Here is a 26,191-nt window from a genome sequence, read left to right as displayed (position 1 = left end):
TTCCTCGGACTGAGAAGCTATAAGAAGTAAAATATAAAACGAATAATGAAACGCGCCGTCATACAATCGTGGGAGAGATGACATTGACATCACGTTCAGAATGACGTTTTAGCTGACGTATACTAGCAATAGTATTAAATTGCATTGTCAATGAAAATCTCATGACAAGGTAGATTTTAGCTGAGCATACGAAACGCTGCAAACGGAAACCGTATAATTATGTAGATTTAGGATGATTTTCATCTTAGAACTAGTGTTATTCAATTTTTTTTTCTTGAAAACCCTAAGACAACCTCGTTTTAGAATTGTTAGGTAGAAGGTTGTTTTCCAAGGCTTTGGATTAGGGTAATGTGAGTAGAATAGAGCAGATTGTCGCAGACTTCGTTTTAAGGTTAGAAGGTTTACACGTAAACCGTGTAAAAATCCTTTTTAGGCTTACATGAAAATGTTTTTGTTGGGTGAAAAAAACCTTATATTGCTATCTGGAATTTGAACAGTGGTACTACAAACCACTCGAGACCTGCCCGATTTGCTTGGAAGAGATGGCGGAGATCCCTCACAGGACGCATTGCCAGCATGAGTACCACGAGCAATGTCTGGTCGATTTGATGCGCACCAGTCAAAAGACTTGCCCCATGTACCGAGAAGCCGTCTACATTGAACTCTATGTCAAAAGCGATTTCTTTTAAAATGGACACGAGACGAACATTGGGTGTTTGGGTGTGGACCTCTTGGGCACACACATTGAAATAAATTTTTTGTTTGAAATGGCTTCTGCGGAGGCTCCCTGGTTTTGTTTGTCACCAACATTGGGTGTGGATCTCTTGGGCAAGCACACACTGAAATCAATTTTTGCCTGAAGTGGCTTCTGCGGAGGCTCTTCGCTTTTTTTTTTTTTTGTCATGTTTACTAGCCAATGTTGGGCATGGGGACGTTTGTCATTTCATCGTCGCGCATTTCTAGTTAACAAAATACTGCGTCACGACAGGGCAGTGAGAACGTTTCGAAAAAAACAAAAACTGGGTCCAGGAGTTAGGACAGAACAAACGGTGCTTAGCTATTTTTTCGAATGACTGTATGCTCGTTTAGGGCAATTACATTCTCACTCTATGTGGTTCACGCATTTCCAATCACTGTTAAAGAAGAATGAAAATCTAAATGGTGAAAATATCTTTTTGTGAAAAATCGACCAATCAGATTCTCTTATTTTTTTCAATGGCGTTCTGAAGTATCTGTAATAAGTAATAAGATTTTAAGTAATAAGATTAAGTAGTAAGAAAACGCAGAGCTATAAGCGATAAGCAGAGAGCTCGCCGCTCTTAACTATACTCAAGTAATAAGATTTTAAAAGTTTACCATCTGATTGATTTATTGAAATTACATACATTTGCTGACTTGTGTGCTCAATATATAGGCTTATAAGTCATTGTCAAGTAGAAAATACAGATAGAACAATTCAGAGAAAGACATCACAAAGAATACATCCAGGGTTACGGCGGGATTCGAACCCGCTACCTCCACGCTTAACAGAGCGTTTGGACCAGCGATACCGCTCGGCCAGGGAGGCCCCTTTACCATCTGATTAAAAGGAAATATGTTCAACAGAAATAGGCAACCAGTAGCGTATTGTACAAATATGCTATTAGGGGTGGAATGGCCAGGAAACAAAAACAATAATTAATATCGAAAAAGCAGTTTTCTTCAGTATAAATTCTACGCTATATGATTAAATTTCCTTCACAATTGTTTAAAATTACCAATAATGGCTGAGGAAGTGCTATTTGACTTGCTGCATTTAGAATTGGTGTCTCTTTTTACGTCGTTTAGTGATGATAGCAAAGAATTTGATGCTTCAAAACTCGAAGCTATCGGGTATTGCACTGGTTATCGTTTAGTGGAAAGGTTAACAAAAGATTGGGCCCGATTTAAAGATGAATTAGACATCATGAAATTCATTTGTAAAGATTTTTGGTCTAATGTCTTTAAGAAAGAAATTAATAATCTTCGCACTAATAATCAAGGTGTGTATGTTCTTCAAGATAATTCCTTCAGATTTCTTTCCAGAGTAACGCATAGTGATCAGTTTTTGAGTGCAACTCCAAAGTATTTAGCTTTCACCTGTGGACTTGTACGTGGAGCTTTAATGAATTTGGGCATAGTATCTGTTGTAACAGCTGATGTATCCACACCACCTAACTGTAAGTTTCAAGTAATAGCTCATCGAATGTAATTACTTACTTTTCGTTGTAGTAATTAGTATAATTCAATGTATATATTATTAAAAATATTTAAAAACAGTCTTTGCTTCAATCTTGCTAACATCAAATTTGTAGTGTATCTACCACTACAAAAAAAAAATGTAATTTCAATTCACTAGTATATAAGTAATGTTAACTCGATTCTATGTCGGGGTACCTTTTCATAGATGAAGGTTGATATTGTCCATTATTAGGGGAGAGGGGGGCACCTTTCAACAGTTTTTGCTTAAGAATTATTTTCAAAGTTTTATTGCTTTCAAAATCTAAATTCTAATTTTTATTTATTAAATTGATATTTGAGGTAACCTCTAAATTTTTTCCAAAGGTCTAAGCCAAAGACAAAATACCTAATTTTACATATTTAGTGAACCATGTATTTTGTTGAAATCTACCCCTCCTGGGGGGCAGATTTCAACGGGTGGCGGGGCACATTTCAACAATTGAAGAGAACGTAACAAGATCATGCATTTTGGAAAATTAACTTTATTCATAAATTAATAATAATGAATGAACATATTGGATTGATTTAGGTTTTTTCTGCATTATTTTGTCTTTAATAAAATCAAAGTTTACGGAGAATGTCATGAAAAATACAGCTTAACTGTTACGCAGCTTAAACTTGGTTGAGGCAGTTTCATTTTAATGTCATTTCTTTCTATACCACTAATATCCTCTCATTCTGGAAAATAAAGCATTGATTATCATGCTCCCTCGCTCTCCAGAAACTACCTCCCGAACCAGGTGAGCTCCTAGCTTGGCAACAACATTTGGAGCTGGAACAACTGTTAAAACTCCAGTTTCATCCAAGTTATATATTTGATCCACTGTAAAATGACCAGAATTAAGAGTTCTCTCATAATTGTTGAAAAATTCTTGAACATTTTCTTTATTAAGAGCTATAGCTCTTGCAAAGCTGGTGTTTTCCGGTTTTCTTAAAAGTAAGCTGTGGGTGACACTTCGTAAAACCTTTAACCCAGTCAATTCCAGAGGTTTTATTTTTGTCCCAGCTACTTTGAATTTTGGAATTGAAACACTTTGCGTTATCATAGGAAAGTTTTCTAACTTGTCTGTAAGTTAGACTATAATTGAGAATTGAACATGTAATTATGTATTCACAAAGCAGGATTTCTTGCTGGACATCAAAAACTTGTTGGCTTATGTATTTAGAACTGTAGCATTTTGTGTTAGCTGTACATTGTTTGGTTTCACCAACCAAACAATTATTTGACTTTCTTTTTTTTAATTTATAAAATAAAGCTGAAAAGTCTATTCCAAATAAGCCTGCTGCTGCTCTTAAACATGCACCATTTCTGACAGTTTCCATTGCTTTTTCAATGTTTTCTTCACTAACTTCTGGTTTAGTGTGCTTTTTTTTTATATGTTCGCAACATTTTTATAAATTGTAAGAAGGTAAAATAACAGGATTGAGAATTTTAATGTTACACCGTAAGCTTTTCAATTTTCTTAAAATTAAATTATTTTCATTCTAAGTTAAATTTTCTTGAATATGTTTATAAAATTTTAAAATAATTATTTTATTGATGCTTTTAATGAATTCTTTGTAAATAAATTCTATTTTCAACAACAATGCAACAAACTGAATCTTGGTTTTAAGCTTTTAAAAAAATTTCATATAATTGAAATTTTTTTTACAAACATGCTTTGAACACATTCACATGTTTTTCAAAAAATTTAGAATAATGCCTTACAGAAAAAGTTGAGTATTTTAAATGTAACAACCGTAATTAATGGGCCTTTTGCAGACTAATGACTTCTGCAAGATTACTTAACATAAAAATAATAAGCCTGGGGCACCTTTCAACACTGTTGAAATGTGCCCCCTAAGCTCTGTTGAAATCTGCCCCTGGTGCAGACATTTTGGTTAAAGTATTATCAACCACTTTAGAAAACGACTTTTTACTAATAAATAATACAGTTAGAAACAGAATTAAATAAACTAGCAGATGAATAATTATCACTTACTTTATTAAAAGATTACTGGTAGATAAACAGTTTTAAAATCAAAACTGTCTTTTTACTTTTGGAATGTTAAAACATGTTCCACAGAGTAACACAACAGTGGTAAAAAGAAAGTGCTTAAAACTAAATGTCAATAGTTATGCTTAGTTAAAGCTTATTGTCTGGCATATTGGCGAATCATTAAACAATATTAGAAAGCAGAAATTCTAGTTGTTGAAAGGTGCCCCATGTTGAAATGTACCCCCCTCTCCCCTACTATCCTTACATTGGTAACCTTTGGACGTAATATAAACACGCCTACGTCGGCAGAAACGCCCACTACGATTTGAACACGGGTACTTCGATTGATGGTTCACATTGAACAGTTGACTTGCTACTTGTGACTACGACATTATCCTCCTCCACGTGCTATTGCTATTCAGTTTCGATCACATACAATGTACAACGTATTCACTCGACTGTTAATGGCAACACAGGGGCGATTGCGAACTTAATACAGCTCTCCCGGCTTCTCACTAAACAGCGATGAATCAACTAGTGGTATTCGTTCATAGAATTCTATCACAGATATAATTCTGGTGAGGGGGGGGGGAGTACTGTAGTGTATCTACCACTACAGAAATGTAATTCCAATTCTCTAGTATATAGGACATGTTAACTCGATTCTTTGGTGGGGTACTTTTTCATAGATGAAGGTTGACTTTGAAGATTACTCACCCCCACAAATTCAATTCTGATGTTTAATAATTATTAGTTATATTAGAGGATACTTTTGAATTTGAAGAAATTAATTGAATGTAGTTGTTATGGTTTACTCGAGGTTGGCTATGAGTTATACCTTTCAAGTTGCTTTGATGTGTTTTTTAGTTACTTGAGTGCAACTGACTATTTTGGCATACATACTGATTTGGAAATATTTCATTGAACTCAAATATTCATCTTTTAATAGTAATCTTGCTATTTCTAGTGTTTGGTAGGATACAGGGGTGCAAACGACCCGGGTTCTTCCTGAAAAACCGAACCCGGGTGGGTTTTTCATGCTTTATATGGTTTTCTTTTTCAAAAGAAAGGGCAGGAATAAGTGACTTATTTTAAAAAAGCTTATATTAATAATTAAGTTTAATTCTATGAATTGACTTAACATATAGGTAGTTAAGGTGTAATTAATAATTAATACACATAAATTGGTGCAAAAGTCTGAAAAAAGTTTCTTCTGACATCACGATACAAAATGTTATCTGTACACACATACATCACACATTTGAAACTTGTTTTAACACTGGATTACTTTTTATTTATATTTTGATCTTTAAAAAAATTTGAGGAAATTTATTTTTGCATAGAAAGCGAATCAAAGGTGACTCTCCCTCCAGATTGTTTTTCTTTTCAGATTGTTTTTAGTTTTTTCCCCATATGTTCAATTTCTTAGGCTAGACTACATATATATTTCAATAGAATAGCTCTTTAATATACCAGAGAATAAAATAGAAATCAATTTTAGAAAAACCCAGTAAAACCCGCTCTGGTTTTACTGGGTAGGTGGGTTTTCTGCAACCCCTGAGGCAGAAGTTTTTTGAGCTATCTGAGACCAAATTCTAGTCCTTATATTTTTCTGCAAGATACTTTTAATAATAACAAACATATAGTACGTTATTAATTTAAAATAGCAAAAACGCTGTGTTTACAACAACAACAAAAAACTATTATATAGTTTTTTTACTTGAACATGAAAATATTTTTTGAGAGGTGATATTCACGCATTTCATTTTACAGAAAACTCACTACTATGGAGAAATCAATAGCAATAACTGCCAAAAATTTGATAGAATCACTGCCTTAAAAAGTAAATACTCAAATGCACGATTCGGATTTTCCATATTGTTTGAAATATATCGGGATATTTAAAAACCAGTCGAAAATTAATATCAGTAACTGCCGAAAATTACATCGATTTACGATACTATCGGCGTAAAAAGTTATTATCTAAATGCATCATTCAAATGTTACGTGTAAATTTCTATAGAAAAGAAAAGTGCCTTTTCTACAAGAAAAGAAGGAATTTTTTACTTTTCAAAAGAAAAATCTTTCTGCAAGAGCTCTGTAAGGTTCTGCGACAATGTCGCCGTGTCGCTGCTATTCTGCCACGGGGTCTGCAACTGTGGTAGGATACGAATGTCCCAAATGCAAAAAGCTAATAACGAATATCATTCCCTTTACTTCTTCATACCTCTGCAAAGTAGAATTTTTAGAAGTTGCATCTGTAAAGAGCTAATAATATTTATCAAAAATAAGAATAGAGAAAGTTTTCTTTCAATAGATAGAAAGTTATGTAATGAGTAGTAAGCTGAACCATTACTTTAAATTAATTCACTATGCATTTGAGTGTGGATGATAATTTTTCATTTATTAAATTTTTGTTTATATTAATACTTAAAATATGTCATATTATTAATCTTCTTATTACTAACAAAAGTATTTAGTAAGTTATAGTAAACAGAAAGTAAATAACTAGAAAAGTAAGTGATGAAAATACTTAATATTTTCTTTATATTCTCACCAGAGTTGATAAGATTTTGACAATTTTATCCAGTTTCAACCATTGTGTCAAAAACCTCTTTTTAACATTTCCTCGTTACAAATTATTATTATTTTTTTTAACCATTGAAAATAGAAATACAAAAACAAGCATCTTACAAATAAACACTTAATCATCATCTTATTCAATTAAATAATAATTCCAAAAAACTGAAGCAGTAAGGTATTACCTGATTAAAAATGAATTCGCATCAGAAATTAACAAAAATGAAATAACAGGCGACATATCTCAAGCACTTCAAAAATATATGCCAATTTTTCCATCGGGTAGCATCATCTTAGTCGTTATAAGTTATATCAATTTCCATTTATTCCTATTTTTACTCTTCCTTTCCCTCCGAAGCATGTGATTACAAAATACTAGTTTTAAAGCCCTCTGCACTCCCAGTTCAATTTTCAGTTTTGTATGAATAAGACAGAAATTTGAAACCATTCTACAGATTTGATGCTCAGCTGCATAGACTAGAATGTAGACACACTAAAACTATTATAAAATAATATGATTAGGAAATTTATTCTAATAACTAGGGTTCACGCCAGTATGGCGACAATTGTCACCAAATGTTCTACAAATGTCGCTAAAACTATACTTGTAGGCGACAAAATTGTTTTGAAATATGTTTCAAAGTTACAAAATAGTTACAAAAAATAGGTATTTTTTTACATTGAATGCTATCTATGTAAAAAATTTTACTAATTTTATTGTTCTATGTGTAGGTTAGATTTAGTTTTAAAATTTTTCAAATGGAATTATTAAAAGTGTCTGGTACAAATTTAATTTTCATGTTGTGCTATGCTATCTACTGACAATATAATTGTTCATCAATAAAACATTGTTTTTCATTCTTTTAGAATTGACTTCATTTGGAATTTTATAAATTTTAGATAATTAATTCATATATTTTGTTAGTTCTTACATTCTCTGTTTTCTTCATATATTTAGTCTAAGCATTTTAATCTATATGTTGAATCTGTTTACTAATGTAATTTTAGCTTTTATTTCCCTTTAATTTTATTTAGTACTAATCTTTAATCATTATAGGGTAATAGACCTAATTAGTTTTAGGATGTAATGAATGGCAGTAACTAATTTTTGATGTGTACCATAACAATGATTACGTAATTTGTAAAATTTGATTCCCCCCCCCCTCAAGTTTGCCTACCATATTAAATTTTTGGACTGCTAAATGAATATCTAGGTGGTCTTATTGAACCACTAAATTTTTATTACTGTTGTGAACCCTACTAGTAACCATACTAAATAATGGTAGTAACTTAATTAAACCCTTGAATTTATTGATTGAAAAAAATTTATTCATTTTAACAAACTTTACAATTTTTTGTAAATTATAATTAGTTTACATATCAGGGAATATATTATAGTCATAATTTATTAGAAATATTCATATTGAATGTAGAAAATTCTGAATGCCTAATATTTTCTCAGAACAGTTTTCTTTTACTTGAAAATTCCTCAAAATCAAGAGTTTTTTTTCTTCTTTCAGTACATTAACTCTTTTTCAAAATATTTTTGGAAAGTAGGTAAAGTTTATTATATGAAAAAAATTCATTTAATTTGACACAATTATTGAATAAATAAGCATGTATTAAAATTAATAGAAGTATGTACTGAAATAAGGCATTCAATTAAATTTAAGGTTCCTCTTATAAACTTAAGGATTCAATCTAATAAATACAAATTGAATTGATCATTTTTTTAACAAGAAGCAATTTTACAAAGCTGCTAATTTTTTAACAATTAAAAATTTTATGGGAATTTTTCCATTTCTGCCTGAATTTCCTCCAATACCTCGTTTACATTATCAAATATTTTCTGCTCCCCTGCGTATAACTAATAACAAATATTGAGAATCAAAAATAAAATTTATGAGTTGAAATCAAACAGTAATTGGTGAACACTTTAGTTTTACTTAATCTAAAGAATCTGTCTAAATTGTGACATAAAAGAATTAAAATCAATATTTAGACTGATAATAATTAACTTATAGTTATTACCTGTCAAAGAGTAATAGCAAATCTTAAAAATACCATTGTTTTTAGAAAAAACAAGTTTAAATATTTTTTATATATTATATATATAATAAAAATATTGTGCTCAATTTAATACGTAATAAAATGTCCCAATGACAAAAAAAAAAAAAAAAAAACGAACCAGGCTCATGTTTTTGATTGCTTTTTTTCCTTTAACAATTTAATTTTCTACTAATCATCATTATTGGTCAGACAGCCCAATGTGGGCCAATGCCTTCCTCTGAAGATTTCTCCATCAGGACTTCTGATTTATCTTTTATCTCCAATTCTTTTCATTAATTGCAAGAAAATCAGACTCCATCGAGTCAGCCCATCTCAACCGCGGCCGTCCCTGCTTTCTTGTTCCAGTAGGTCTAAAAAGCAGTATCTACTTTCTACTATTTATATAAATTCTTTTAGTTTGAATTGAATCAAGTGAAAAAAATATATTACATTTTGTCATAAAAAATTTTCATTTTTGAGTTTAGTTGGTTTTGTGAATCTGTATTACTTTAATTAAACATAAATATGTAATTTTTAGTTTTTATAATTAGTTAAATGGTGTAATTTTTGAGCGAGTTAAAATTAAAATCTGTTTTTCATTTATTTTTTATCTTGTTAAAGACATATTATGCTTGTCCCCATGGCAGAATCGCGGCGACGTTGTCGCAGAACTTTACAGAGTTCCTGCAGAAAGATTTTTCTTTTGAAAAGTAAAAAATTTTACTTTTCTTTTTTACAGAAATTTACACGTAATAATTGAATCGTACATTTGGATAATCATTTTTTGACGAGTTCAACTTACACCAATAGTATCGTGTATCAATGTAATGTTTTGATTGTTCTTAGGGCAGTTTTTTATATTGATTTTCACGTGGTTTTTAAACATCCCGATATAATTCAAATAATATGGTAAATTTGAATCGTGCATTTGAATATTTATTTTTTAAAGCAATACTTCTACCCAATTTTTGGAAATTATTGCTATTGATTTCTCCGTAGTTTTTAAATGTGATATTTTTTTTAAAAATCAGATATTATTAATTTACAACAATCTAATCTCGAAAAGAAACACATGTTTGAGGATTTACGTGATTTCGTCATAGATATTTTTTTTGGCAATTACTACAGTAGGGAACCGATTATCGGGAACGATCGGGACCATCGCAATTCCGGATAAATGATTTTTCCGGTTTTCTGAATCGCTACAAAAAGCTGTTTTTTTTATTGTTAAACCGAACTAAAAAAAAAAAAAAAATTGGAAATAATCTTAAAAAGAAGAAAAAACGATGAAGTAATACACTATGATTATTTCCAAAATGATGGTAAGGTAAACATCTTTCAAAAAAGAAAGAAAAATCCTAAAATCTTATGAGGAAAAAAAATTTTTTTTTAAATAATGGCGAGAAAATTTATTGAATTTCGTTCCGGTTTTTTGGTTTTCCGGTTTTCTGATTTCCGGATAACGGGTTCTGTACTGTACTATGGATTTCATGATATTTAAAAAAAATTTTTATTGTGATGATTATTTACAAAATGCGAAGAAGTAAATAATATTTTTCGCCCCCCCCCCCACCAACAAAATGCGAGAATATCACCCATAATATTAGAATAAAAAATTATTACATGTTCAATTAAGAAAATTATATTTTTTTTTGTAAACACAGCGTATTTGTTATTTTAGATTAGTAACAAGTATGTTTGTTAGTATTAGAAGTATCTTGCAGAAAGATATTAGTGCTAGAGAGTGTAGTCACAGATAGCTCAAAAAAATTCTGCCACAGGGATGCTTGTTAGAAATTAAAAGCTTAATGAGAAAAAGTGCTTTTTTGAATTTTATACTTGCTCTTTCATTTTATTTTTTTCTGTGATCAATATAAACAAATTAATATTGCATATACTTTTTATATTTCATTCATTATTAGAATATTTTCAAAATTTATTTCTATATGAAATAAAAAATACACAAAATTCATTTAAAAAATTTTTTTAGCATATTCTTTTATTTAATACTGCATTATGTTACTAAGTATATTATTAAATTTTAAGTTCCATTATGTTAGAATAAATTTAAAAAAAAATATATATATATACATCTAGCTCATTTGTCTTATTTATTTCTGCTCATCATTTCATTTCTTTAAAATATTTTTTAATTGAAAAATATGTTGCGTTAACTATTTCATATTAAAATTTGTTGATTCGACAGGTATAATTTTGCTAAATAATTATATTTATGTAAATAATTCAGAATAACAACATTTTCATATTGCAGACAAGCATGAGGAGTAATCACTTTTATACATGTATTACTATTAAAATAATATTAGATGTTAAGTGTTTATTTGCATTTTCAGTAAAGTTGTAAAGTACGAGTTTTTTTTTTTTTCAACCTTCGATGGGCTGTAAAGAAAAGACGGGTCAATATACAAAAAAGATTTTATTACCAAAAGTAATGCACAATACAGCTTATTCTCTACATAATCACCATAATGATTAAGGCATTTGTCATATCTGTGAACAAGCTTTGCAATATCCTCTTCATAAAATGTAGCCGCATATGATTGGAAGTGAGTTGTGACGGTTTCTTTGAGCTCCACGTCAGTTTGGAAGCGCTGCCCTCCAAGCCACTGCTTCAGTTCAGGGAAAAGATGATAATCACTCGGTGCTAGGTCGGGACTGTATGGTGAGTGTTCGAAAATGTCCCATTGAAATTGCTGAAGGAGTCGTTGGGTTACACGAGCGCTGTGGAGACGGGCATTGTCCTGTATCAGAACAATTCCAGAAGTCAGATTGTCTCTTCGTTTGTTTTGAATAGCTCTCCATAAGCCTCGCAAAGTCTCACAATATGAATCTGCATTAATTGTTGTTCCAGGCTGCATAAACTCCACAAGCAATGCACCTTTTTGGTCCCAAAAACCAGTTGCCATAATCTTACGGCTGTTGAAGGTTCGTTTGAATTTTGTGGGTCTCGTTGGAGAGTTTGTGTGCATCCATTGTTGTGATTTTCGTTTCGGGTGTGTTATATTGAACCCATGTCTCATCACCTGTCACAATGGATTTCAAAAAATCTTCTCCATCAGTATTAAAACGGCCAAGAAAATATCGAAAGCTGCACCCATTCGGCGAGTTTTGTAGTTGTCAGTCAACATCCTTGGGACCCAGCGAGCGCAAACTTTTCTGTAGTGCAACCGTTCAGTAATGATAGAGTACAGGGCAGATCTTGAAACACCTGGAAATTTCATCGATAATTCACTTACGGTGAACCTTCGAGTTTCCCTAACCGCTTGGTCAACGCGCTGAACAATGTTGTCTGTAGCGACAGACTTGTGTCCTTGACCGCCTTCGTCATGAATATCAGTTAGGCCATCTTTAAATTTTCAACACCATTCACGAACAACGCCATCACTCGTAAAGGTGTCTCGACTCATTCTTCAATGAACTTCCGCTGCACTGTTCCCTTCTGCCTGTAAGAAACGAATAACAGCTCGCAATTCACAGTTGGCGGGAGAATCAATAGCGACAGCCATTTTTATGTGACTGCAACTCAACTGGAAATGACCTGTTGGAATCGGCATGACAGAGCGTTTGAGCGGGGAAGATGCACAGTCGCCTACTGCGCACACCAATCACATGCTGCATTCCTGGCCATCATACTGTGCGATCGGAGGTTGAAAAAGAAACAACCCTCGTAATATACAAGTATATTTAAAATATGCAATAATTTTTTTGTATCATGTTAACATTTTTATGGATTGAAAGTGGATATTTTTAATTGCCAACTTATATTCTGTTAAATATGTAGTTCTTCTAATAAAGGGTGCAAAGAATGTAGTAGTTATTTGTAATATAGACTACCAACTCATCCTTGCTTATTCTTAATATAGCAAAACAGTTTTCTAACTAGCCCCTCTAGACATGTGGCCACTGTCAATTTTAAACTTCTGACAAAAGATAACTTTTTAGGAGGTCACTTACAACACATGAGTGTCTTCCCTTCCCCTGCCTGTCTTTTGTGTTCAGAGAGGAACTTAATGGACTTTCGAAATATTTTATCTTGTTCTGGACAAGCACTATAATGTGATAATGCTTTTAATAAAACAATTTTTTACTTAGCTGCTAGAAGGATTATTAGGTGTAAGAAGAAAAACAAAATCTTTGACAAATTTTACAAACTATTTTTGAAATTTTTGTGAGAATTTCAGCAGTGATATTTATAAGAGCAGGCTGAAGCAAAACAATTTCAGCCCTTTATAAAGATAGCAAGTTGAATGCCTGTGTAGGGGTCAGGGAACTGTCCTTGCATCAGAAAGGTTCTGGGTTCGAATCCCAGGCAAGGCATGGATGTTCTTTCATTCTCTGTACTATCTGTCCTTACTGTGGGAGCAACATTGGCCCACCTAATATGGTACCCCTGGAAAAGTGGCCAACAAATCTGCCCTTCAGATGCCTGTATGACGTAAGTCATTCCCCAGGTGGGCATCGGTAAAAAAGAATAAAGATAGCAAATGTGGTTAATTAGATCGATGTGGAGGTTTGTTGAATTTAAAGCTAAAGTAAAATTATATCACATTTAGAAAATGTTATTGAATGAGGAAAAAATAAAAAAAGAAGTAACAAACTGTATTTGGTTTAAAAACTGAAATTTGTCCTAATTATTTTTTAAGTATGTCTACATTGATTTTTAAGTGCCAAAACACTTTTATTTTTTGGATGTAAATGCTAAAAAGATTAAAAATATTTTATGATCCAAATTTTCATTACAAAATTTATTGATCTCCCTCCACTTTAATATTGAAACTTGAGTGTAAGGAAAAATATTGTACCTTGGACTAATTTTTACCTTTTTTACACTGAATATAATTATTCAAAAATATGTTATTCATTTGCCTATTAATATTTTTTTTGCAAACTGCTGTGCACTTCAGGAAAAAAACTTTTATGTAAGGAAAATCAGTCTAAGCTACAACATTGTGTTGGTTAATGGACTAATGTTGTCATATAAGCATTTTTATATCATGACTGATCTCATAAAAATTTAGAAGTCTTCCAAAAAATATCTGTATAATAATTCTTTTGAATTATTATAAAACATTTAATCTGGAATCTTGCTTTAAAAAAATTCTGTTTAGAATAGGAACAGTTAACTCAATAACTTTATTCATAATTTTTGTTAGTTTTATTAATGCATTTGCTCCTTTTCATTGATCAAACATTATCCTTTTGACTTTATACAAAAAATAAATAATCTTGTGTAATTAAGAATTGACTCCAGTCATTTTAAAACTGTCCATATACAACAAATTTATTTCTTAACGCATAGCACAGCGAAGTCGACATTCCTGGGCTCTATTCAAAATAAAACAGGCCTCTAACTAAAAGTGGTAATCATGCACCAATGTCTGCTGCACATTACTTCAAAATTAATTTGAGTATTCTTAATTTATCTTTGTAGTATAGATAGATTAATATTCTCTGAAAAAGAATGACAGCAATATTATAAAACAGCCAATTTTTAAAAGCACTACGGCAAATTCAATACACAGTTCATTTGTTGATGCCCAGCACCATGTTATGATGTAAGACTTAGGTAGCATATTCTTAATTTATCTGGGCAGTGTAGATAGACTGAAAATGTTAAATTGGCAATTCTTTAACCTTAAAAGAACAGCAGTGTTTTATAATGAAATAAATACCGTATGACTGTAATGAAATTACAAATTTTGATTTTTACTTGGATTTTTAAATTCATATTTCTGTTGAATTCATTTTTAGACTTGGTCACTTTTGAAAAAAAAGCAGAGAGTATTGTTCAAAAATTGATTTAACAAACATCGTTTTTTGAAGAAGTATTTATTTTGCATGTAAAAATATATCTCTCTTTTTACAAAATACTTTACATAAATGATTTTTTAATTCAATGAATTTAAAAAACACTATTTAAAACATTGTTTAAAAATGGTACTAATTTCACTAATTTACAACAACTACAGTATAAAAAAAAAACTTTCAGGCTTTATTTGAACACAGAGCAATATATTTCAATATTATATGATTAATTTGGTAGAATATACAAAGTGTAAATTACAAATTATACAGTTTAAATAAATAGATTAAACTTTGGTAAGATTTTATTTTTAAAATTACTTTTTTTTATTCATAATTTTTGTAACTAAGTTCATCATTTTAATATAGCTTAACTATTTAATATAAAAATAAAAAGGGCATTTTTGAAACATCAGTTTATAAATTTGATAAATATTCATACCATGTAAACACTTGGGTTCAAATTTTGTTATAATGTGATTATTTTTCCTTTTAATTCATAAATCACAGATATAAGTCTCTGTAACACATTAAGTTCATAATTTTCTATGTGATATGAATATTTAACATAAAAATTGCATTTTCCCAAACATCAGTTTTACTGATGTAGCTTTAAAATTTTTATTCAAACAAAAGTTGATATATTATAATAAATGATAGTATTTGCTGAAGGGATGTTCACAGCTTATAAATAAACAAACTTAACATCATAAATAACTCACACAATAACATGACATAGTAAACATAACACCTAAAAGTTCAAATTTTGTGAAAGCACAATTACTTTTTTAAATTTATAAATAACACATAAAAGTTAATGCAATACAATAAGTTAACAGTTTTTACATTATATAAATAATTTATATAAAAATTTCATTTGTCAAACAGTACACAGCTTATATATTGCATACAGTATATATGTATTGCATACAGCTTATTAATACACCAACTTAATTTCATAAATAACTAGTACAATTCATTATATTTTTCTTTGTAGGTTCATTAGTTAAAAATGATTCAATTATTAAACAGAAAAATTAAATTTAGTTGAACAAAATTCAACATCAAATATGAAAACAGAAATAATGACTTATTATTTTTCTTGAAAAGTTTCTTTCAAACAAATTTGTTTTATAATATTTTAAAATCCTTTACGTAACGCTTTATTTTTTGCGTAATTAAAAAGCGTTAGAAATAAATTGCGATCTTTAGGATATAGAAAAAATATAAAACATGAAGAGTTTGATTTTGCGAAAGTGTCTGATGTAATTTCTTGATTAAAGAAAGAAGTTTCAAAATCACTTGAAATTTCTACTCTATTTTTCTTTAAATAATCCACAACTCTATCTAGAGCATCTCGAGAGTCCTGTAAAAATAAGGGAATTGTATGCCATAAATGTTTTTCTTTTTTTTAAAAAAAAAACATCTGAGAGATTTTGGTTTACATCAAATAATTAAAATCAAAAATTTAATTCACTATTTGTTTTAAAAAAATTACTATTTAAAAACATCAATGATTTCAAACATTAAAGTAAACATAGAGTTATAATTAAGATAATAAAGTTTTCTAGAAAATTAAAATATTTTAAAACGTATCACAATTTCCTATGAAATATATATTTATAGTTATTATAAACTTTTTTTTTCCAATGGCAGGCACTGAATTTGAATCTTTGCCTATGAAGATGCCAGAATTGTTACTCATTTAGCGTTACCCAGTGGGCACCTGTGAACCAAAGTCACGGAGGCGAGTAACATTGCCCACGCTACACTGCCACAAACCCGTTTATAGGGTGGGCCACATTCACACGCAACAGAGGACAGCACAAAGAGAGAGAAACATCCATGCCCAGAGCAGGATTCGAACCCGCAGCCAATGGCTTCGCAGTCAGGCGCGCTAACCGCTCCGCCACCTGGCCGGCAGTTATTGTAAACTTCAATATTTAATTTTATTGTTGCCAATTATTAGTGAATCTGCACAGTGTATATGTTGCAGTAGATGTGTGTATATATGCAATCATTTATTTTATAAGTATATCATGACTGTCAAAGTTCTTCACTTGAACAGCTAAATTAATGTACTTTATTTTACTTTTATGCCTAGGTAGTACTTTTCACTGCTGCTGATAATATTATACATCTATTTATTACACATTAACATTCAAATATACAAGTTTTTATAATATTTACAAATACATCTATACTGGTTTTAAAAGTATATAAACTAATTTTAATAATAGTTGACACTGTATATATATTATTATTACAAATTTGTAAAGTTTTTTACGAAAGAGAATTAAGATCAAAGATCAATTCTTTTAAATAAAAATTCATTCAAACAGATGTATCATGTCATTCAATATTCATAGCATTTGGAAAACATTCCAATTATAAAGGATAAATCAGTTAAGATTAAACTATATTAACACTTTGCCGATTGAATGAATTGAGCATGAATATAAGCTAGCCACTATGTATTTTTAAACGGCTACAACTATCCATTGTCAAAGAGGGGGATTTTCCCAATCAATGTCAACTGATAATTTACAAAACTGGGAGATCTGAGCAAAATGTTAAATTAAACTAGTAACTCTAATATAAAAGGTTTAAGTAGCAAAACTAAAAATGAGAACCTAAATAAAATCGATAAAACTCACTGCTTAACAAATGTAAATTGTTGAATACTGTCTTAGTAGACCACTTTAAAAACTGAAAACTATATAAAGAGCTAGTGTGTGATAGTTGCTAGAGTGAAATTCTAGATGGTAGGAGATCAACAGTAAATGTGTTAATCACTCAAAAAATTTTAAAATGTCTTTTTATTCGTTTTTATGTATTTTTAAGTACACGATAGAAAGCTATCAATAATGCTAAAAACTTTTTATTATCAACACTTTTTAATAGTGGACCACTCATATATCAATTAATTTTTAGATAAAATCCGATTGCTTTCTTCGTGTTATTTAATAGAGTCACTATGCTTGGCAGTAATGTCTGTATTATTTCCCCAAGTTGAAATGTTAACTTTTAAAGCATACTAAATTAATGTGCAACTGTAAAATTTTGAACAACATCAAAACCCACATTGAATGGCAAAAATTTTATAAGTTAGCCCTTGTAATATATTTGGTTAAAATTTTGGGCATTTTGTCGCATTTATAGTTAAAGAAATGATGGTAATTATTATGTTAATAAATTATATGCTAACTCGACAGAAGGAAGAACTTTTAACCCTGCTCTTAATACACTTAAAAAATTCAAGACATTTCCAAATTAATCTTTAAAGAAATTTAACCTTACAGATTAACAAACTCCGTTCTTTCATAACTACTGAAGGGCCAGCTATTGGGGAACATATTGATCATGTCTACATTGTGTTCAACATGGAGTATATATAACATTATTAATTTAAGACTAAATATAACACAGTGTTTTTTTATGTTTTAGTTTTTTTATATTTAGAATAAAATAATTGTTTATGTGCACAATTTATTCTTATAACATGTCAGAATTGTTCTTTGAGAATATAATTTTAAAAGCTCCGTTAATACAATTAGAAAATTTGCTCTAAAAGATAAAAATTATAAGCTTAAAACAATAAGATAAACTTCATACTTGTTTGTGGAAAGTACCACTAGGAATGACGATCAGTGTACTTCTGTCAGCCTCAGATTTATTGCAACGTATTTCTGTCAAGGCAAATGTGTGCAGCACAGTAAATTCATCATCAGCTAAAATACACAGGGCCTAAAAATATTCATTAAATTTTTTTTTATCGTTTTGGGCTTGTTCATTTCACATTTTATGCATAGTTGAAATTAAGCATTAATTAACAAGCTAGGATAGAATCTAGGTTTTCTGAAAAGTACAAGGACTGAAGCAGTTTTAGTTTATCAAGTTTCTATAGAATTTGTGAACAATTAGAAATAATTTACTAGCTTCAACAAAATTCAAAGAAATTTTAAAATTCTAATTTGAAAATAATTGTTGGTTTGAAACATTTTTAGTTAAACAAATTTCCAAAGAACTTTTCAGATAATCTGACATCCTTTGTTTTTGTTCCAACAAAATTGTGGGTTACCAGTGTGCTTAATTTGTCACCTTTTCTATTCTTGTTGTATTATGTTGTAAAAGTAGCATGGATGTAGAGAATATGTAGTAAGCTAATTAGAGCATGGTGAGGTCTTCATCATAAATCTTAGAATATCTCAATGCTCTAAAAATCACAGTCAGGCCTTGTCAATCAAATAAATTTTTTTTCCCTAGATTGAGACATAGAGTACTACTTGTCTCTAGGGATGAAATGAATAGTGATTTGGCCGAGTACCAAAAAATCGGCCGAATAGCAACATTTTTGTTTTAAAAAATCATTAATTAATATTATTAAAGATTTTTATATGTATAAATAGTTTGATACATAAATAAGTTTAGTCATTATTGAGAAATATCAAAAATTAGCTATGTTGTTGGTATGAGGTAAAGCAAAACAAATGCTCTTGCTAACAAAGGTAGCAACATTTTTGTTTTACTTTAATTAATATTATTAAAGATTTTTTATATGTGTGAATAAGTATATATAGTTTTATATATAAATAAATTTAGTCATTATTAAAAAATATCAAATATTAGCTATGTTATTGGTATGAGGTAAAGCAAAACTAAAATATAACAATATTTAAGATAACAAAGATAATTAGATATTAAAATAATTAGAAATATTTACATTAATAAAAAAGTGAGTAACAACTATTAAAAAAACTAAAGTGGTAAAATTGAAAAAAAAAGGGAAATAGAAAAAAATTTCTTCTTAATTCTGAAAACAAAACTTCACTACTAAAAATAATGTTTTCCGATCAAAAATAATACATGAAACGTAAAGAGAGATATAATCTATCAAAACAGTGCTATCAGATAAATGCCCATAAAAAATTATATTCAAAAGCAAAACAAAAGAAATCAATCCTAATTATTGAAAGAAAATTCTAAAGCTAAACATCTCAGTTTTCCAATTACCGTATTTCAAAAAAAAGAAAAAAAACGTGAAGAATAAAATCTAATAGAAATTCTCTTATTTCCTCATCATCATAATAAAAACGTTTATAAGAATTTTTTAAATTGTTCTTAATTTTTGAACAAAAAAAATTTCAACATTAGAAATCTCAATTTAACCTTTTCACATTGACATGCTTTTTGAAAAAAACATGATCATAAAAATAACGTTTACAGGGTTCATACTCAAAAAGGAGAAATTTTTTCCCCTGACTTTTCTTGGTAGATTTGAATTTTTTTAAATCCAATAATTACACAAATGAAACCATAACAAATGAAAAAGCAATCCTTATACAAATGAAACCATGGGGCTAATGTGGACATACCAATATTGAACTTCCTGCAATATATAATGCGAGTTGATTGAATGAGTCAAATGAATTCTGTTATTTATCAAGTAAATTTGATTTACAAAATAATTAATCTTTAAAAAAAATATTTCTTTTTGTTTGCATTCACCAAATTGATAAACATTGCAAATAGTTCAAAGTTAGGGACAATCCACTAATTATATATATGGCTCAAGCATATTGCCTTACCTGCAGGATTTATTGTTTCAAACTTTTGGGTAATTCAGTCATTTTTATGAAAAAGAAGCTCAATTAAAAAATTTAAATTATAAACTTTTATGGTGATAAATTCAAGGGTCATACACTTTTCTGCAAATGCAGTATTCAGGGTTGTTACTAAAGTAGAAGAATAAAATTACCTGACTTTTCTAGATATATATTTAAAAAAAATTTCAGTCTAATATCACAGTATGTACAGTCCGTAAAAAAAACTGAATCACCCTGAATAACTTTCGTTCTAATGATCGGATTTTCACGAACTTAGTGTCAATCTTAATGGTTCCTGGGGGTGACCTCAAATATGTTAATTAATTAGTGCTAACTATTAATTAAGTTACGAAATCAGACACAAAAACGTACTTTCTCTGAATAAACATATAATTTTTTTTACATATTTGGAATCTAGACACTTGAATTAGGGGGGGTAGACAAAATTTTAAAAAAATTGAGTTATAAATTGGGCCGCAATAAACGTTTATATATTTGGCAGTAGTCCAGAAAACCGCCAAAAAAAGTCGCCTGCGCAAATAAATATTTTAAGATAACCCATTGACTAATTCAAAAGAGGAGTGCTTAATTTTACTAGGTTGCTACGCAACCAAGCTCTGATAGTAAAAAAATTGAAATAATGTTCAGTGATTGCTCGGAGAGGTTTAATTTATTGTTAATAGAAAATATCTCGAAGTTTCTAGGCAATAAACAATTTTTTTAGGAGATTTCTGTCCAAAAAGCAAAAAAAAAAAAAAAAAAAAAATTATTTTAATCTCCTTTGAAAAGTAAATTTGAATCGATTTATAAATTATTTATGATAATTTTTAGAATTTAAATACATGAACTTTTTATCTGATATTATTTAGATTACACTGTTTTTACTATATTTATTTGAGGATTTTATGCTAAAATCAAATGAACATAACTTATTATAGCTATATACAAAATTTTAGGGATAATCATTTTTACAGCTTTAATCAAGTCTTCTAGGCAAGAAAGTTTGAAGAAAAAAAAAGAGCTTGAAAAATAAAATGTAGATTGTATAATAATTCTAATGCACATTCACAAGGTTTTCTATAATTTACGATATTTCTTTTTTCTATAACTCAAGGAATTGCTGAATGTTTAGTGGCATTTTAAAAAGATTGAAATATGTTATGTTGAAGAATAAGATATTGAAATAATATGTTGCATATTGTAGTCTTCATTGTTTAAAAAATCGCTTTATTCTACTAGATATTTAGGTTACATCGTTTTCTTTGAATAAAGATGATTAGCAAATAGCATCCTCATGTTTCGATACATTCTGAAACTTATACGTTCGCAAATTCACCATAAAATGTCACACAGTATATTCTTCAATTACGATAAGCTACATTTACCACCAACTACTGCTACTATGGTTATTTTTGTTTTCTTATATATATCTGATGCTCTCTTTTTAAACAGAGCTCGTAAGATCCTTAAGATACTGAAATGGGGGCACAAAAACTTAAAAGATAAAATATTTAATTTCATTAACTCAAAATATCTGGTGTCAAAATGTTAATTTTTAAGTTAAATATAACTTTTACAATATTGCTGTTCTTACGTTTTTAAAGACCACATGAATCCTGATAAAATATTAAAATGCATATGTTTACTTTAACGAGTGTAAAATCCTTATCAAAATAATGATCAAGACCCAAATGTAAAACAGTATAATTGATGATAAAAACTCAACTGGCTTCAAAACATATGAAGAGGGAAGTAAAAGCCGACATGTTTCGAGATTTCAAATATAATCGCCCATTCTCAAGACTTGTCAGGCTTGCATAACTTGTGACTTTTATTATTGGACGCTCAAAACATGTCTATTTTTATTATCATCTATTATTTTTTTAAATCAATGAAGTTTTTATATTTTCGATTCAGTTTCTTGGGATTATCCATTTAGTTACACAACATATTAAATTATTTCACTCGATATTAAAATAAGTTTTACATATGTTATAGGTACAGGTTCTTAGCAGGGCTAAAGAGAATAGAAGGGCTAGTTCACTCCGCTCTTAGAGCTGAAGCTACGATTTCCCTCCTCATGACGTCATTGTGTCCACAGATCTCGGAGATCGCAAGCAAAGATATAACTTTGTATCTTTCTCTTTGTAAAAATAAGTTAGACTTTTTCTGGTTATTAGCTTTCAAACTTTACGTAATTAATACATTATTTCCGTTCATAAACATAGTTCAAAAAAACTTTCTTGGTTATTATATTAAAAAAAATACCATCTTAAACTTATAAAAATGTTTTACTAGTTGGCGAAAATGACACTATAAATACTTTATTTTAAAAAGTTCAGTTTTAACTTTAATTATTAAGAAAAATGAAAGCATATATCGACACTTTTTTTATCTACATATTCTTTTATAGCGATAAGTTGAGTTAAATTTAGAATCCCTGATTTTAAAATATGTCGTTAATAGCAATTTGTTCATACTTAATCATTAGGAAACATCAACCTTAAATGCTAATTACTGAAACAAAATTATAATTTAGGTTCATAATGACATTAGAAATTTTACAATTGTTTATAGATATTTAAATTTACGATGATATAATTTATAGATATTTAAATTGAAGAGAATAGAATTTTTTAAAAAATCATAAATATTTAGAATAACTACATTAAAAAATATGTTATGAAATTAGGAGAATTTCAACTATATACTATATATTTTATTTATACTTTTTATTTACATTTTAATTTTCTTTGACTTTATCCATTTTTTAATTCTTTTCACCTGCCTTTCTTTTTGAAGTAACGAGGCGGTTTCTATTTAGATAATGAATTTTTATAGAAGTTCTTAACGACAGAATAAACGTATTGCTGTTTTAAATTAACTGTGTCATTTCGGAATCCATTCTTTACATAGTTGTTCATTTACGTTAGGGAACATGCAGAAAATTATATTTTTTGTTTTTGTATCAGAATTTTTGCAAGTTGCAATTGCGCAAACTGGCATTTCGATAATAGTTTTAAATTCTTGTAAATTCACTGCAAAAACTGAGGAAAGTCACCTAAATGTATGGAAAAAAGGAATCTGATATATATTTAAAAATAATGTTTATAAATTATTTACATTAAATATTATCTTCAATTGTTTAAATAGTTTTCCATTTAGTTATATTTCTTTTTAATTTATAGAGTATTCAGCGATTAACTAATGGTAGCTTTTCCCGTTATTGTTTTTTCTTTTGCTGGTTCAAAAAACATTTCTAATATACAAAAAAAAAAAAAAAAAAGCACAAAAATTACAAATTGCAATTTTTTGTCAGTTATTAAAAAATTAATGTTTAATATTCAGTTTCCATTTCTATTCTTTCAAAGTATTATCTAGTTTAAGAGGCAGGCATTAATTATTGAATTAATGATTCAATTTTAGTTAAGGGTGTAATTGCAGGTTGGTTAGCATCATCTCACTTAACATCGAAGTACTTTTTTTTTCATATGATCCTATGTTAATAATTTTATATTCTCTCCTCCCAAATCAGTTGCTACATTTCCAGTAAGTTGAGTTATAAATAACTTTCGATGCAGTTTAATAGAACAACAGTAAAATTATACTTGTATTGAATTCACGGTTCATTAACTAAAATATCATTTTATGCGATTACCTATGGAAGAGTCCTAACAAAAAGGGGATTTGTTTGACAGCGTGAAAGAAATTTTTTTCTTAGCACCAACTTTTTTTCTAAATTAGCTTCAAAAAAGAATTTTGAAACTAATTTGGTGCTGATTTAAGTAGGGAATGATTGGTATGTAAACGTTGTAAATTGATAGCATAGCACCTTGAAATCTCTGAAAAATGTTTAATCAAAATCATAAACTCATCAGTATCAATAAGCAGTGCAAAAGTATTCAAATGTAGAAGAGGGAGTATATTATTATTAAATGTCAATTATCTGACAGCTAGGCTCTTTGGCTTTTTTTTGGTTAGAAATTTGTGTATATATTTAAATTATATATATGCATAGGTTTCACATGAAATTTAATATATTAATTAATGTTTTAATTAATTTCCTAAAATTTTTGTAATAAAATTTTATTTCCTTTAAAAGGTATACATATTCTTGGAAATGTACCACCTTAAAAGTATTAAAATATCGAATAATAAGATGAATAATACGATGTCGAATAAACTGCCGAATAATAAAGGTTTTATTATTTCTTAAATTTATTTAAATAAATTATTTTGTACTTAATTTGCTCTAATTAAGTTTATACAAACACATTGGAAATTTGCTACTTTAATCCTTTAATGGGCTATTTATTTCTAGTAAAGGTAAGTTAAAGTATTTTTGGAATTGAAATTGACAAAAGAATAGTAATTGATATAAGAAAAAAAAAACTCATTTAGCTTAGGTAAGTATATTTACCACGATTTATTAGGAACTCATTGACTTTTATTTTTCGTTATTTATAAAATAAATTTTATAAATGCTACAAACTTTAAAAGGAATTATATATTTTATAACTTTTATACGCTTTTTTTAAACTAATAAATGGTAACCAATTTTATTCAAACGCGCTTCAAGAAAGCTGAAATTGTTAACAAATGGAAACCTAAATTGAAAGTGGTAAAAAAGTTCGCTATGAACTTTAAACAGTGGTGTTAAGTATACTTATCATGGCCTTTGAAAGGGTTAATAAATATTTGCCTTAGGGAATTTTATATAATAACCAGTATAATAATATTGAGACGTTAAAGTTTCAAAAAGTTTCCACATATCTGATATTAGATGAAATGTATCGTAATTTGTTTTTTCATATTTTGCTCTTGAAGATGCCTCCCTCCCCCAGTTATGTTATTTTTGATGTTTAAATTTATTTATTATACCCTTGAAATAAAATAAGCAGTTCTATAACTTTTTGTGCAAACTCTTGAAATAACATTAAAAAAAAATTTTTTTTTTAAATAATCGCTTATAATTTTTAATATTTAATAAAAAAAAATGAATAATGTGACATTCTAAGAATTGTAATGTACACAAATTTGTTATAATTTTATAAATTATTCAAAACTAACAAGATCTTATTTTTATAATTTGTTTACCCAAAATATGCTCTTAATATTTATAATACTTATTAATTTTAACACTTATTTATTAATAATAATAATTAACTAAATCAAGTATTCAACAACAGTTTGCTGTGAGCCAGAGGTTCATAGAAGTTAAGGCTCCACATACAATGGAATAATAGTGATGGTATGATCTTCCTTACGCACAGGCCACCTTTACTTCCCTGACAAGCATGATAGTAAATTTATAAAAATATACCATCAACTTCTGACGATTGTAACAAACTCCAGCAAAATAACTCAATTAAGGTAAATTGCAGTAAAAGTGGAGTTAAATTACACAAATTATTGTGCTGGAGTAAATATAAAAGTATTATTGAATAGTTATAATGAATAGTTATAATGAATGAGATATAGTTCCATCAAATATGTAAAATTAATAATTAAAAGAGTTAAAGTCTAAACAGCTGAAGGAACAAAAACTAGATATTTAGTAATTTTTATTTTGCTACTAAGTGTTCATACGAGCTTTCATCATATCTAGAAATTAAATAGATAATTTCAAAATGAGCATAAGTCACATATTTTACTAAATCGAGTTAGCATTGGCTTTGCCATGTTTTTAGGTATAAAATTAGATCTGTACAAAAAAGAAATGAATAGCATCACAACTAGACTCTTTATCCATGTGTCATAACTTTTATTTAATGTAGAAAAAACACGAGTCGTGAATTGATATCATTATTTTAATCTTTTATTAAACGAATTTTAATTGAATGAATTTAATAATAAAATAGATATTTTAATTTCGTTTTACTAATATTTTTAAGA

The 26,191-nt window shown here is 28.8% G+C and overlaps 2 protein-coding genes across 6 annotated transcripts in view; one reads left to right on the top strand and one right to left on the bottom strand.

Annotated features, from left to right (window-relative positions):
• The first annotated feature begins 1,609 nt into the window (after positions 1–1,609).
• On the top strand, positions 1,610–2,297 carry Trs33 (trafficking protein particle complex subunit Trs33). The gene has a single exon (XM_016068989.5). It carries the CDS (start codon positions 1,763–1,765, stop codon positions 2,228–2,230), a length of 468 nt encoding a protein of 155 aa, XP_015924475.1. The 5' UTR covers positions 1,610–1,762; the 3' UTR covers positions 2,231–2,297.
• A 12,865-nt stretch (positions 2,298–15,162) lies between these two features.
• The window catches only part of Vps13B (vacuolar protein sorting 13B), a 240,096-nt gene continuing 229,067 nt past the window's right edge, over positions 15,163–26,191 (bottom strand). For all 5 annotated transcript variants that reach the window (XM_087154944.1, XM_087154946.1, XM_087154947.1 and 2 more), the window contains 2 exons: positions 18,306–18,437; positions 15,163–16,056 (listed from right to left, as the gene is read on the bottom strand). In XM_087154944.1, coding sequence (XP_087011070.1) covers positions 15,832–16,056; positions 18,306–18,437 — 357 coding nt within the window. In that variant the 3' untranslated portion in view covers positions 15,163–15,831. The remainder of the gene's footprint in view (positions 16,057–18,305; positions 18,438–26,191) is intronic.

The sequence above is a fragment of the Parasteatoda tepidariorum genome, chromosome 11, assembly GCF_982258835.1.
Source record: "Parasteatoda tepidariorum strain Cologne lab strain chromosome 11, Ptep-v5.0, whole genome shotgun sequence".
Taxonomy (NCBI): Eukaryota; Metazoa; Arthropoda; class Arachnida; order Araneae; family Theridiidae; genus Parasteatoda; species Parasteatoda tepidariorum.
Note: the sequence above shows the minus strand (reverse complement) of the source record. Positions and strands in the feature narration are given on the sequence as shown.

Coding starts and splice junctions, on each gene's coding strand:
- Trs33 (XM_016068989.5), top strand. CDS start 1,763: ATGGCTGAGGAAGTGCTATTTGACTTGCTGCATTTAGAATTGGTGTCT.